We start from the raw sequence: 15,536 nt of genomic DNA, 5'->3' as shown, positions 1-15,536 counted from the left end.
TTACGATTCACTCATAGAACTAACACACAGGGTCCTTTCACACCAATGTTTTTACAACCACTACAGACTTATTCTAACCTAATTTTGGAGATAATCAGTCTCCCTCACACATACAATATTCCCTAACAGTCTACAAAGATTACAAAGAAAGTATGCATACACATGAACACAATTCCTGACTATATATAAATATACAAACATTCACAAAATTATTAAAACTGACAGGTTAGTTAGTAATTACTTATGGACAGCAGTGCTCAGAGTAAAGCCAATAGGCACCGTACGCGCATACGTCTCCTTACCAAAACGCTTGTCTCAAGACACGAAAAACCGCCAAGCCCTGCTTGCCACGGCGATCAGGAATGTCTCAACCTGATCTTAACTCAGTTAGTACACAGACCGTTATAACAGATACATATAAACACATACACTTATAGCACAAAGACGATACATAACTTTGTTAACAAATGGAGCTCCAAAACCTTTACCTTATTTACCTGTCAGGACTTACCTCTCCTGACATTTCTAAACTCATGAGTATTATTTTACACCACAATTTTTATGTTTAATATTATACAAAACAAGGGTACCTTTTTCTACTAGTAGCTACATATCAGTACTGTTTTTGTTTTTAACTTAGGCTTTCCAGGGGTCTGATAACCCCAAAGCCTCCTCCAGATTGATTGCCAATCCAGGATACCAACATGCATGTAAATTTAGGCAACTCAAGAACCTCTTCCAAACTGGACTTACCAGTCTAGGATACCAATTCTTCCAGAACTCTTGTAGGGCTAGCATACCAATCGAAAGTAAACCTCTTCTAGACCGATTTACTCAGTCTAGGATACCAACATGCATGTTAAAGGTAGGTTCTCCAGGGGTTAAAACATTTACCCCAAAACCTCATCCAGACCTCTTGTAGGTCTAGGATACCAATCAAAATAACCTCTTCTAGACTGATTTATTCAGTCTAGGATACCAACATGCATGTTAAAGGTAGGTTCTCCAGGGGTCAAAAAATTTACCCCAAAACCTCGTCCAGACCTTTTGTAGGTCTAGGATACCAATCAAAATAACCTCTTCTAGACTGATTTACTCAGTCTAGGATACCAACATGCATGTTAAAGGTAGGTTCTCCAGGGGTCAAAACATTTACCCCAAAACCTCGTCCAGACCTTTTGTAGGTCTAGGATACCAATCAAAATATACCTCTTCTAGACTGATTTATTCAGTCTAGGATACCAACATGCATGTTAAAGGTAGGTTCACACAGAGAGTAGCTAGCCTTCTACAGGGGTACCCCTCTGGAAACATTTTTCCTTATTTTTTTTTTTTTACCCAGGGTATTTCATCCTGTACAATACATTTTAAGGCATTCACAGTTGAGAAAACCCAACCTACCATCACAAAGATCTGCCTGGTGGACAGCGATACCCCAACAACAACCACCTGCCCCTCCTAGCACTAGCAAAACACGGCACAACACAATGCAGAACTAATAATAGGTGTCTGCTAACCTGATATATTGTGCAATATTGTGTTGAACTCAGTGCCTCACCAGCATGGAGTTAGGCAAGATCGGAGTTGAGATTATGCTGTCCCTGTACGGGCCACCAAATGAAGTAGAATAGTAAAGTATCGAACCAGGCAGAACTTCAGCAATGCAGGTTTATTAACAGCTGATAACATACAGGTTTATGTTCAAAGTATTACAAAATACAGATCTAATTTATACAGTTTCTTACAAGCAAGCATATTAGATATAAATATTCTTATCCTCTAACCAAATTTAAACAATTGTGAATTGTTCTCACCTTGAACCAGAATGGGTCTTTACTGCCAATTCTTGGGAACCTCTCACCTGATAGGGATCAGCCGATCTGCCGGTGGTCTGGTCCCCTCACAGAGTTCTGGGTTCCAGCTCAACCAAGTTCTTGAGGGAAATTCACCTGAGACCACATTCTGGAACAAGTTAAGAAATCTTCTCTGACTCGTACGAGGAGACAAGTTAGAACAGATACTTGCCCATTGGTTCTGACCTCTATGACCCGTGCAATAGGGCAGCATACATAGAGTTCAGCCTTATGAGCTCCTATCTGACTTGTCTGTCTAACAATTGTAGAGCTTGCATTTATATACCCTTTTACAAGTCTTATCTCAACTATCTGTCTTACATATGATTGGTCACTAAGATCTACGTCAAAGTAACCAACCATAAATCTGACACTTGTTCTACAACCAGATAAACTTAATTATTCCCAAAATTCCTATATGTTCATTAAAGTGATTTATAACTGTTTTTGTCCAATTAAAAACACCTGTATAGAGACAGTCTGGCACCCAGATGTGTTATCAAACTTTCCTTATCTTGATACTAGCTTCAAGGATTTGCAGATTTACGACTGAGACAATGAACTTTCAATAACCCTACCAGATGTGTTATATGTCTCACTATATGTATGTATTTTAACAGTTTTAATGAGGGTACAAGCAGACCTTTGTTTGACCTTGTCAAACTTAATTTAATTTAATGTACTGTACATAACTTTAATTATTTCTAAACCACCTGTTTTCATATCTTTATCTGTCTGATTTATATGCATTTCAGACTTGAGACAATTCTATATTACTTGAATCTATCCTAATGAACTTTCACCCAGTAAACTATCTTAATACATTTTCGAGAACACCTGTGTACAAGTACTTGTCATAAAGCAGAGGTCATGTAAAGTTCAACACTTATAAATGAAGACTTTCTAAATCTATGGAAAACACAGTATACATTATTAAAGATTAATAATTGTTGCTTTACTTATTGAATAATAATATTGATAAAACCACTACTATATAATAATATGAATAATAATAATAATAATAATAATAATCAATAAAATATATGCAAATCAATATATATATTTATATATATGAAATACATTGGCTAATATGAGATTCCACAACAAAATCACAACAAAAATGCAGCAATCAGGACTTCCAACACATCTCACATGCAATGCACCTTAAAGTAGAAGGAAAGGCTACACAAAAAAACAACTTTTCAATGTTGCATCTCTTGTTCCCTATTCCTGCATACATTTCTCTATAAATTGCAGTGTAAATACTTTTGTTAAAAGTTTTTCTATGCAGAATGTAACTGCAAAGCTCTGGCTTTTCTGTGTCGGGCTGACAAAGCTGCCAAATCCCATACAGCAGTGACATCACCTGCCGGCATCCTTAACGCTAAGGCATTGTCGGGCAGGTGAGAGTTCACATCCAACAAAAGAAAGAATATAGAACTGGTGCTTTGTGATCATGTAACTGCATAGAAAAACTTGAAAAAAGGGGATTTACTTTGTGATTTATTTAAAAATGTATGCAGGAAAATAGAAAGCAATGAGAAGGCAGCATTTATAAACTGGTTTATCGTGTAGCCTTTACTTATGTTTTAAATGTGCAGATATGATGTGTGGGACTCTAAAGACAGAAGCAGCCACCCCATGGTGCCTACTGTGCACCAGCTGAATGGTGATGATTCAACTGAAAAGATTACAGGTTGTCATAATAGAAACAGGAGCTGTCAATGAAGACGTCTCCATCAGAAAATGCCAGTTTCCAGGCAGTGGGTGCCCCTGAAATTCTGGCAACCAATCTATGTTAATCCAAATATAAATATGAAAACATTTTTAAATGCTTTTGAATTATATTTAACCAGAAAGCTTTGTGTTTACTTCAATCACAGGATGTGAAAAATGGGGGAATGATTCCTTCTATCACAGAGTTACGCTGGTGATTTTATCTGATTGACTTATAATGCAGTAGTTATAAAAAGTAACAGATTGATTTATAGACTTTAAGGGCTAGAAAATAAGATTCCAATGCCGATGTGTTAAATAACTATGTGTTTAAATTAAATTAAAGCGTTAAAGTGAATCTTCATATACAATGTATGCGAATAAAAAGGATAAGGGGGAGAGAGCAGTTTAGCATACTGTAGATCCATAACATAGTTGGTAATCTTATGCAAACATAAACCCAATCATGAATTTTCTAAGAAAATAAATCTTAAATCTTACTCTGTATAAGGATCATGGAAGGGTTTGTCCTTTCTAACAGCAGTATAAAAAGGAGGGTTATAAATACTGAATTCTACCTGAAATAAAAACCAATGACAAATAGTTACAACTATGTATAGTTTTATGTTTTATTGTTTAATAATATTCCCCCAGACAGAAATATAAATCTTTGTCATATCAGTAACTAAAAGCAATGAATAAATAAATGTCAACAGAATAAGCAGTTTTAACTGTTAACAGCAACCAATGAGAATTTTTCTTTATGTTTCCAAAATGTATCAGCAAATTAGAATCATATTTAGCTATCAAGTTTTTCTAAGGAAGCTGCAAAGAAAAAGTTGTTTCATTTTGTTGTTTCATGAAACCTCTGACTGACATTTTTGCAGCAGTGGGCAGACCTCCGCTTTAATAGCAATTTGCCAATAATAGGACTTTGAATCACAGTTCACAGGTAAAAGTGGAGGAATCAGCACATACAAGAAGACCCACATGTAAAAGCAGTTCATTAATGTAGCTTTAGAAAATAGTATATAAGCAGCAAGCCATCTATGAGTAGACAATCACAGATAGGTGCAGATGAAAGTTAGTAAAGTTGCAAAAAACAGATACGAAAATCATTCATTCAATGTTGCAAATTCAGCAGCAATATATAAAGCTTATGACTGAGTGCACATCTGCAGCGGTAACACAGTATCAATGTGGTTGTGGATGATACAGCAGTTTATAAGGCAGAGCATAACTTCTTCTTCAGTGCTACTCAGATCCACAGGAGCTACTAAGTAGGTCAAATAACATGCCAGCCAATAAGACTAGAAAAAGACAGCTGGTACTATGACATCATGAAGCCCAGACACTGCCAGGACGCAAGTAATAAAGGCACGTGGCAGGCACTACCAGGGTATTTGCTGCATCTGCCGCCGGGGTCATGTGTGCTGGAAGCAAACCTGTCCAGCTTTTTGTTGAACAGAGATGTTAGTAAATCCACATCTGGCATCCCCCAATGCAGGCATATGCCCCCAAACACATCCAGAAGGAGGGACAATTCTGGGTAAAAAAGGGATTCTCAATACACCTCACATAGCCCAGGGCTTATAGGAAACACAAGCCAAGAAATGCCTTCATCGCATACCTCTTACTTAAATTATATGCATTTAAAAAAGAAAACAAAAAACAATATGCACTTACATTTATTGTGCCTTGATTCTAAACCACATAAACCAGCCAACTGAATATGTGTTACTATAGTAGCGCTGCTGCTCTGCCCTCTTCCTGGAGCCAGCGTGTGCTCCAATCAACGGATGTGACTTCAGACCAGAAGTCCCGCCCCATATGTGTTTCATCATTCACCAGATGTCCTCAAGATGACTTTTCTTCCAGCTTTCTGAGGATGTCTGGTGAATGATGAAATGTGTATGAGTGGGCATCTTTTGGCTTGTGTTTTCTATAACCCCTGAAGTATGTGAGGTGTATTGAGCATCCACTGGTTACATTTTCTGGTTCCTGTGACAAGTGGAGGAGAACGGTGGGGAAAGCTGCTTCTGCTACTAAGTGTGTTTTGACCTTCTTATTAAATTATAATAGGTCAAATATATTCGATGAGTGAGTACTTTGAGGGGAGGAGCCCTTGTGTATTGGCACAAATAGATAAGGTCCTTTTGATCACCAACATGTTGAAAAACAGCGTATGGAAACTGCGAAGAGACAATTTAATTGTAATTTTTCCACATGCGCTGTATTTTTTTAGTTTAGGTTATTAGTGACAATAAATTACATTTGTCTGAGTGCTGATCCTAATTTTAGGAAAATTGGTTCATATCATGTAGAAACATGTGGAAGACATAGCAGCTGGGCCAAGTTTATCTGATTATTTATTTGCTTTAGATTTCACTGTTGACACATAGATCTGTTTCTTTACACACAGCAGCGCAGGTTGGTTTAATAAAAAGTTGGTATGGTTCTATGCTACTGCTATTGGTACTACAAATAAATAAGGAAGAAAAAGTAGACTCTAAAAGAAGAAGGAAAGAATAAGTCCAGGATCAGTACTTACCTCCCAGGGAACTTTTTCATCAGGCACAGGAAAACGTACTACACTTGAGTCAGGGTAGTGGATGTTCCTTGAATTAACATGGCATGGAGAGAAAAGTATTTCATCCTTATCTTTTAGGTCTATATCGCCAAGCAATTTGCTGGATACTATCATAGGAAAGAGAACAAGAGTAAGCAAGAATTGTGGTTTAACTACCAAAATACAAATCACATTGTGAGGATTCTTCAATGTTATTAACTAGCAGTTCTAGGAAAAAAGTGAACAAAGTTAGGAGCTATCATAGAGTAGAACTGAAATCATAAAAGTGAATAAAACCTTGGTCGTTCTATGAATAGTACAGTTTTAACAGTTAATAAAGACAATTACCAAAAAATACCGTGCACATAGACCAGATAGACCAATGATTGAATATTATTTATTTTGATAAACTCCAATTGTCAAATATTAAAGCTAAATTTAAAAAAAGGTTGTCCAGCATTTATCTATCATCCATCAGTGTTATCATTTAGAAATGTAGAATAAAATTGATGTATGTTAAAGAGACATTATCTTCAAAGAAGAAAAACATAGCATGGTAATATATGCTTTCTTCTATTTAAATGTCTCTTTTATTCTTTTATTGACATCTGTGTTTTGAGTAATAAAAGTGCCACATTAGGGCTGTGGTAAAACAATTACTGTTGCACCTTGGTTTTACTTCTTTAGACCAGTGGTGTCCTTTAATTTGGCATGTGCTAATCCACTCAATGATGTGGAATGACACAAAACACAGGAAGTACAGTATGAGTATGTGGAATGCAATAAAGAACAATGTTACATCAATCATTTTATGTTAAAGCAGAAGTAATGCCATGCCACAAAACCTTTTTATCTTACTGTTAACGTTTTTTGCTATTCTATACTGACAGTTGTGCATGCACAGTATAGTGTACAATCCCAGCATCTGTCAAATGCATGGAGTAAGACTGGAACAATGATACTCCCATGTGCATATGCCATTAGTTGTGAAGCAATGACTGAATACAGAAGACAATGGGGTTGACTTAGGAAAACTGGTGAGTGCAAAATCTGGTGAAGCTGTGCATGGTATCTAATCAGCTTATACATTCAGCTTGCTCATTTAAGCTTTGACAAGAAAAAAAAACTGAAAACTGTTTTCATTTTCATCTGAAGCATTTCAGAGCTGCTTCAGATTTTGAACTCTCCGGTTTTAGTAAATCAACCCCAATGGGCCCAGAGGAAGACGGCAGTGACAGACCAACAAAGGGGAGCATATTCTTTGCTTCACAGTGCATACTTGAACATAATAGCAAGAGCTCTGTGGTCCCCAATTCAGTACCATTCCACTTCAAAATACATACATGTAGACATTTTTTTATTTTTACATTTAATATTTAACATCAAAATGTATTGTAATGCACAATGGTCTATTAAACATTTACATAATTTTAGTTGTGATTTATGCTACCTTGTCACAAAGCACTACAATTTAAATTATGCATATGGTGAAAAAATACAGAAGCAGAGGCTACCAGATGTCAAACTGATCAGTAAATTCTGCACCACAGTCAGCTAAATTATACATGCATGGCTCAAGTTGTTCTTAAAATATAAGGTTGTCCCTGCAGTTTTCTCCTGAAACTTTTTTTTTCTCGAACTGGGAGCTTTGGAAGGAGAACCCAGTGCATCAAGCCAGCTCGGGAAAAAGTCAAAACAATCAGTGGATCATGCGATACAAGCTGCGAACGTTGTCTTTGACTAACCTATATCTGTGGATTTATTGATTATTTTTACTAGTAAATTCTGCTCTCACGATTTTCCCGACATGCTCAATTTGAATCATACAGTACTAATCTGTTTCTATAGTACATATAGTATCTAACAAAAGTGAGTACACCCCTCACATTTTTGTAAATATTTTATTATATCTCTTCATGTGACAACACTGAAGAAATGCTACTTTGCTACAATGTAAAGTAGTGAGTGTACAGCTTTATAAAGGTGTAAATTTGTTGCCCCTTCAAAATAACTCAACACACAGCCATTAATGTCTAAACCGCTGGCAACAAAAGTGAGTACACTTCTAAGTGAAAATGTCCTAATTGGGCCCAAAGTGTCAATATTTTGTTTGACCACCATTATTTTCCAGCACTGCCTTAACCCTCTTGGGCATGGAGTTCACCAGAGCTTCACAGGTTGCCACTGGAGTCCTCCTCCATGACGACCTTGTGCTCCTCCACCTTCTGTTTGAGGATGCCCCACAGATGCTCAATAGGGTTTAGGTCTGGAGACATGCTTGGCCAGTCCATCACCTTTTCCCGCAGCTTCTTTAGCAAGACAGTGGTCATCTTGGAGGTGTGTTTGGGGTTGTTATTATGTTGGAATACTGACCTGTGGCCCAGTTTCCGAAGGGAGGGGATCATGCTCTGCTTCAATATGTTACAGTATATGTTGGCATTCATGGTTCCCTCAATGAACTGTAGCTCCCCAGTGACGGTAGCACTCATGCAGCCCCAGACTATGACACTCCCACTATTATGCTTGACTGTAGGCAAGACACACTTGTCTTTGCACTCCTCACCTGGTTGCCGCCACACACGCTTAACACCATCTGAACCAAATAAGTTTATCTTGGTCTCATCATGGTTCCAGTAATCCATGTCCTTAATCTGGTTGTCTTCACCAAACAGTTTGTGGGCTTTCTTTTGCATCATCTTTAGAAGAGGCTTCTTTCTAGGACGACAGCCATGCAGACCAGTTTGACATGCTGACCCCCCCCACCCCTTCAACCTCTGCAGCAATGCTGACAGCACTCATACGTTTATTTCCCAAAGACAACCTCTGGATATGACGCCGAGAATGTGCACTCAACTTCTTTGGTCGACCATGGCAAAGCCTGTTCTGAGTGGAACCTGTCCTGTTAAACTGCTGTATGGTCTTGGCCACTGTGCTGCAGCTCAGTTTCAGAGTCTTGGCAAACCTCTTACAGCCTAGGCCATCTTTATGTAGAACAACATTTTTTTTTTCAGATCCTCAAAGAGTTCTTTGCCATGAAGTGCCATGTTGAACTTCCAGTGACCAGTATGAGAGAGTGAGAGCGATAACACCAAATTTAACACAACTGCTCCCCATTCACTCCTTAGACCTTGTAACACTAATGAGTCACATGACACCAGGCAGGGAAATGGCTAATTGGGCCCAATTTGGACATTTTCACTTAGGGGTTACTTACTTTTGTTGACAGCGGTTTAGATATTAATGTCTGTGTGTTGAGTTATTTTGAGGGGACAGCAAATTTACACTGTTATACAAGCTGCACACTCACTACTTTACATTGTAGCAAAGTGCCATTTCTTCAAGATATAATACAATATTTACAAGATATTTGTTGGGATTTTTCGCCTTCCTCTGGATCAACTGTGGGTATAGGATTGGGGATATGGGATTGTATGATATTATTTATTTATTTATTTAGTTATTGTTATCGTTGAACTAGATGGACTTGTGTCTTTTTTCAACCTGACTAACTATGTAACTATGTAACAAAAATGTGAGGGGTGCACTCACTTTTGTGAAATACTCTATGTATACTGAATAAGCATAAAGGTAAAGATTTAAGTTATTTAATTGAACTCAGTAATTGTCATATTGTATATTCATTAGCTACGTACCAACAACAGGAGCAGATTCTTTGGAGCCAAACCCATTATCTAGGAGTGTATTAACAATCCAGTTTAAGGCTTTAGCAGATCGTAATGCCTGAAAAAAGCCAAACAATTAACCAAACAAGAAAAACTAAATACACAGGTATAATTAAATGCAGCACTGAGTTGACAGTATAAGCACAAAATTAATTTGGCATGTAATAAAATGAAGGCAACAAGCATTTGGGCTTTATTTATAACATGATTGGTTAGTTTATTTATGTGACTAGAGATGCCATATTATATAGGCAGAACAGCTGAACATTTAAGCTCAATAATATTTAGTGCATTTATTTTAACTGTGCTTCTATTTCCCCTGAAGTAATGCCACCAACTGCACCAAACTGGCTGAGCATTAGTCAGCCATTTATGTTTATGTGATGCATCATACAATAAAGCTGTTATTTTTAAAATAGATTGGTGTTTCCTTAGCTCTTAGTACAGCAGTCTCTTTATTGTGAGTATTAAAGTAGCAGACATTCTTCACTCACACAGTATATTCTGTGTCATGAATGAACCATTATTCATTCAGTAACAATAGTTCATGCACTTCTCCTGTGTGCTTTAACCACTTCAATACCGGCGTATAGTCAAATGACGTCCGCAGGAGGGCTCTCCCATCCTGGGCGGGGGTCATATGATGTCCTCTGGTTCTCGCCGCTACTGTGGGCCCCTGGGGGCCCGCAACGTGGCGATCGGAATTGGGCATGTCCCTCGGGACACAGCCCCTCCCCGATCAGGGTAAAGAGCCAATTAAATTGGCTCTTTACCATGTGACCGGCTGTGTCCAATCACAGCCGGTCACAAATGTAAACACCCCGCGAGTAATGGCTGTTAATGGGTTCTCCTCCTCACACACTGATCCAGTGTGAGGAGGAGATCGCGGTTAACAGTGAGTTACACATTACTGTGAATATACTGTGCCCAGATTGCCCCTGAATAAAGTGGACCTGTCATCATTCCATCCAAGTACCTGTCTGAGCTCATCAGAGTACCTGTCATCCATCCATCCCATCTGAGTACCTGTCATCCATCCATCACATCTGAGTACCTGTCATCCATCCATCCCATCTGAGTACCTGCCATCCATCCTGTCAGAGTGCCTGTCATCCCATCAGAGTACCCGCCATCCCGTCAGAATACCGGTCATCCCATCTTCTGAGTACCTGTCATCCCGTCAGAGTACCTGTCATCCCATCTGAGTACCTGTCATCCCATCTGAGTACCTGTCATACCATCAGGAGTACCTGTCATACCATCAGGAGTACCTGTCATACCATCAGGAGTACCTGTCATACCATCAGGAGTACCTGTCATACCATCAGGAGTACCTGTCCTGTGATCCCATCAGGAGTACCTGTCCCGCAAGCCCATCAGAGTACCTGTCTGTGCAGCCCTTTACTACCTACGTGCAGCCCATTAGTCCCTGACGTGCAGCCCATTAGTCCCTGACGTTCAGCCCATTAGTCCCTGACGTTCAGCCCATTAGTCCCTGACGTGCAGCCCATCAGTGTCAACCCTCATACAGCCACTATGCCCAGAAAAGTATACACTCCAGAAGAGGCATATCAAATACTGAGTCTGACCGATGAGAGCAGCGGGGAGCTCTCACCGCCCAGTTACAGTTCTGATTCCGATTCTGGTTCGGAGTATGAGCCCGTCAAAGCCAGTACATTGGCATCCGAATCGGAGGAGGAAGTAGTCTGTCCAAAAAGACCAGGCAGTTACCAGCAGTGCTAGACACCCCCAATCGGCAAATGCCAACGGCGCTAGGCCCCAGAGGGGGAGGCCCAGCACAAGCGCTGGAATTTCACGCCAAATAATTAGGGTCCAAACCCAGCTTCCGGATACCTTGGCAAACCCATTGTGGCTGCCTTCTAGCAGAGGGTCAGCCACAATCCCTGCTTTCACAGCACAGCCAGGCGTGCAGGTCAACACCGAAGGTTTCTCTGAAATCGATTTTTTAAATTTATTTTTCCCTGATGAATCAGTTCAAGGCATCATGGACCAAACCAATCTTTTTGCCCGTCAATTCATAGAAAACAACCCCAGCTCAAGCTATGCCCGCCCTTTTGAATGGAGACCCCTAACAGTGGAGAAGCTTAAATAGTTTTTAGGCCTTACGCTCAACATGGGGCTTACAAAAAAAATGAAGTACATGCATATTGGTCTACCAACCCCATCCACCACATGCCAATTTTTTTATATGTCATGTCCAGGTCCAGCTATGACATTATAATGCGCTTGCTGCATTTCATTTTCACAGTGCCCCCCCAAAATCATCCACACTTTGATAAATTATATACAATTCGCACCTAATTGATTTTTTCTCCAAGAGGTTTGCTGAACTTTAAAACCCTGACCAGAACATCTCTGTGGATGAATCCCTGGTCCATTTCACAGGCCGGCTGGGAACCAAGCATTATATCCCCAGTAAGAGGGCGAGGTACGGATTGAAGCTCAACAAGCTCTGTGAAAGCTCCACGGATATGTGCATGCCTTCTGCGTGTACGAAGGCAGTGACTCCCAGCTCCAGCCCCCTGAGTGTCCACCGTACCTGGGAATAAGCGGGAAAATTGTCTGGGAGTTGGCATTCCCACTCTTTCAAAAAGGGTATCACATTTATATGGATAATTATTATACTAGTTTGCCCCTTTTCTGCCATCTATACATGAAGAATGCTTTGGCCTGCGGTACAGCAAGAAAAAAAATGAAAGGGCTTCCCACAGCGTCTAGTCACCACAAGGCTACAAAGGGGGAATTGGAAAGCTTGAGGAAAGAGGAAGTGTTGGCTCTGAAGTGGAGGGATAGGAAAGATGTACAATGGGGCAAAAAACTATTTAGTCAGCCACCAATTGTGCAAGTTCTCTCACTTAAAAAGATGAGAGAGGCCTGTAATTGTCATCATTGGTATACCTCAACTATGAGAGACAAAATGTGGAAACAAATCCAGACAATAACATTGTCTGATTTTTGAAAGAATTTATTTGCAAATTATTTCGGAAAATAAGTATTTGGTCACCTACAAACAAACAAGATTTCTGTCTCTCACAGACCTGTATCTTCTTCTTTAAGAGGCTGTCAGGAAGGGCATGCCAAGATGGCTGCCGAAGAAGACGACCTGTTACCTCTGCCTGTCAGGAAGGGCATGCCAGCACCCAAGATGGCTGCCGAAGAAGATGACCTGTTACCTCTGCCTGTCAGGAAGGGCATGCCAGCACCCAAGATGGCTGCCGAAGAAGATGACCTGTTACCTCTGCCCCTATTAGAATGCCATAGGTGCACACACACCCTGTGACAGCTTTTGACACCCAAACAGGCTACTTAAACTCAGTCAGTTTCCAGACTCAGTGCTGTCTGCTCTACAGCGTTCCCTGTGTATCCTGCAATTACCTACCTGACTTCCGTTCCTGTTGTGACCTGGCTTGCTTCCTGACGTTCCTGTTTCCTGCCTGCATCCGACCCCGGCTTGTCCTCTACTCTGCATCTGCTTGCTCCTTCTGCCACTTCGCTGCCAGTCTGCTGACGGCCCGGCCTGTAATCTGATTCTGCTTCCGATTCAGCCTCTATTCCTGACGTGCCCGTTTGTGTATGACCCGGCCTGCCTGTACCTGCCTTCTCTTCAGCCTCGAGGGTGCCACCATCCCTTCTGCTGCACCTGCACTTCTGCCTGTGGGGACTGATTGTCTACTCGCTCCAGCTACCTGCCTACCACTGCTCTGGGATTCCTACAGACACCTCTACAGCCCGGCCGAGTGCTCCAATCCAGCTCCAGGTTCAGCGATCCTGCCAGGCACTCGTGCGACTCTGCATCTCGGTGCTTCCTGTCAGCTCTATCAGGGGCTCCAAGTCAAAGTTGTAAGAGAGGCCATCCTCTGCATATCAGGGTCCATCACCAGGTATGTGACAGAGGCTCCTCTGTCCTCCACTCATTATCTGTATTATGGTGAAGACCAAAGAGCTGTCGAAGGACACCAGAAACAAAATTGTAGACCTGCACCAGGCTGGGAAGACTGAATCTGCAATAGGCAAGCAGCTTGGAGTGAAGAAATCAACTGTGGGAGCAATAATTTGAAAATGGAAGACGTACAAGACCACTGATAATCTCCCTCAATCTGGGGCTCCAGATATCACCCCATGGGGTCAAAATGATCACAAGAACGCTGAGCAAAAATCCCAGAACCACACGGGGGGACCTAGTGAATGACCTGAAGAGAGCTGGGACCAACGTAACAAAGGCTACCATCAGTAACACACTATGCCGCCAGGACTCAGATCCTGCAGTGCCAGACTTGTCCCCCTGCTTAAGCCAGTACATGTCCGGGCCCATCTGAGGTTTGCATTTGGATGATCCAGAAGAGGATTGGGAGAATGTCATATGGTCAGATGAAACCAAAGTAGAACTGTTTGGTAGAAACACAACTCGTTGTGTTTGGAGGAGAGAGAATTCTGAGTTGCAACCAAAGAACACCATACCTACTGGGAAGCATGGGGGTGGCAACAATCATGCTTTGGGGCTGTTTCTCTGCAAAGTGAACAGGACGACTGATCCGTGTACATGAAAGAATGAATGGGGCCATGTATCATGAGATTTTGAGTGCAAACCTCCTCCCATCAGCAAGGGCATTGAAGATGAAACGTGACTGGGTCTTTCAGCTTGACAATGATCCCAAACACAGCGCCCGGGCAACGAAGGAGTGGCTTCGTAAGAAGCATTTCAAGGTCCTGGAGTGGCCTAGCCAGTCTCCAGATCTCAAACCTATAGAAAACATTTGGAGGGAGTTGAAAGTCCGTGTTGCCCAGCGACTGCCCCAAAACATCACTGCTCTAGAGGAGATCAGCATGGAGGAATGGTCCAACATACCAGCAACAGTGTGTGACAATCTTGTGAAGACTTACAGAAAACGTTTGACCTCTGTCATTGCCAACAAAGGATATATAACAAAGTATTGAGATGAACTTTTGATATTGACCAAATACTTATTTTCCACCATAATTTGCAAATAATTTTTTTCAAAAATCAGACAATGTGATTGTCTGGATTTGTTTCCACATTTTGTCTCTCATAGTTGAGTTATACCTATGATGACAATTTTACAGGCCTCTCTCATCTTTTTAAGTGGAAGAACTTGCACAATTGGTGGCTGACTAAATACTTTTTTGCCCCACTATATACATCATGTCCACCATCCATGATGACACCTCGGTGGAACTTCGCAGAAGACGCGGTCCCGTTCAAAAGCCTTCCTGTATCCACAAGTACAATAAATTCATGGGGGGGGGGGGGTGGATTTAATGGTCAAATGTTGCTGCCCTATCTATCTACATGAAAGTCCCTCTTCTGGTATAAAAAAAAGTCGCAATTGACTTTTTCATTTGGCCATGTATAATGCTTTCATCACCTATCAAAAATCGATGGAAACACCCAACACTTTCCTAAAATTTATTGAAGACATAGTCACTGCCTTGATCTAGATCTAGATGCATCTGAAGCATCAGAGAATGCTTTAGACGCTATCACACTCTTGTAAACTATTAGCCCGTATTTCTAATAGACTGCCATTTCTTCGTTTTCAATTTCTGTCCTGAATATTTACCTGGTGCCTCAACCAACCATATCATTGCCTTCCATGTGAACTGGTTTTCTCTTTGTTTTGTAATTCCCAGAACATGGTCTGGAGTCCAGAGGTTTCAAAGTGATTTGGGTGGGAG

General features: G+C 40.8%; 1 protein-coding gene across 1 annotated transcript in view; it reads right to left on the bottom strand.

The window, feature by feature from the left end:
* TRPM2 (transient receptor potential cation channel subfamily M member 2) overlaps positions 1-15,536 on the bottom strand; it is a 328,183-nt gene that overhangs the window by 54,101 nt on the left and 258,546 nt on the right. Inside the window, 3 exon segments of the mRNA XM_073633225.1 lie at positions 4,071-4,147; positions 6,121-6,266; positions 9,792-9,879. Of these exon segments, the coding sequence (XP_073489326.1) occupies positions 4,071-4,147; positions 6,121-6,266; positions 9,792-9,879 (311 nt within the window).

Source organism: Aquarana catesbeiana, linkage group LG06, assembly GCF_042186555.1.
Source record: "Aquarana catesbeiana isolate 2022-GZ linkage group LG06, ASM4218655v1, whole genome shotgun sequence".
Lineage (NCBI taxonomy): Eukaryota > Metazoa > Chordata > Amphibia > Anura > Ranidae > Aquarana > Aquarana catesbeiana.
Note: the sequence above shows the minus strand (reverse complement) of the source record. Positions and strands in the feature narration are given on the sequence as shown.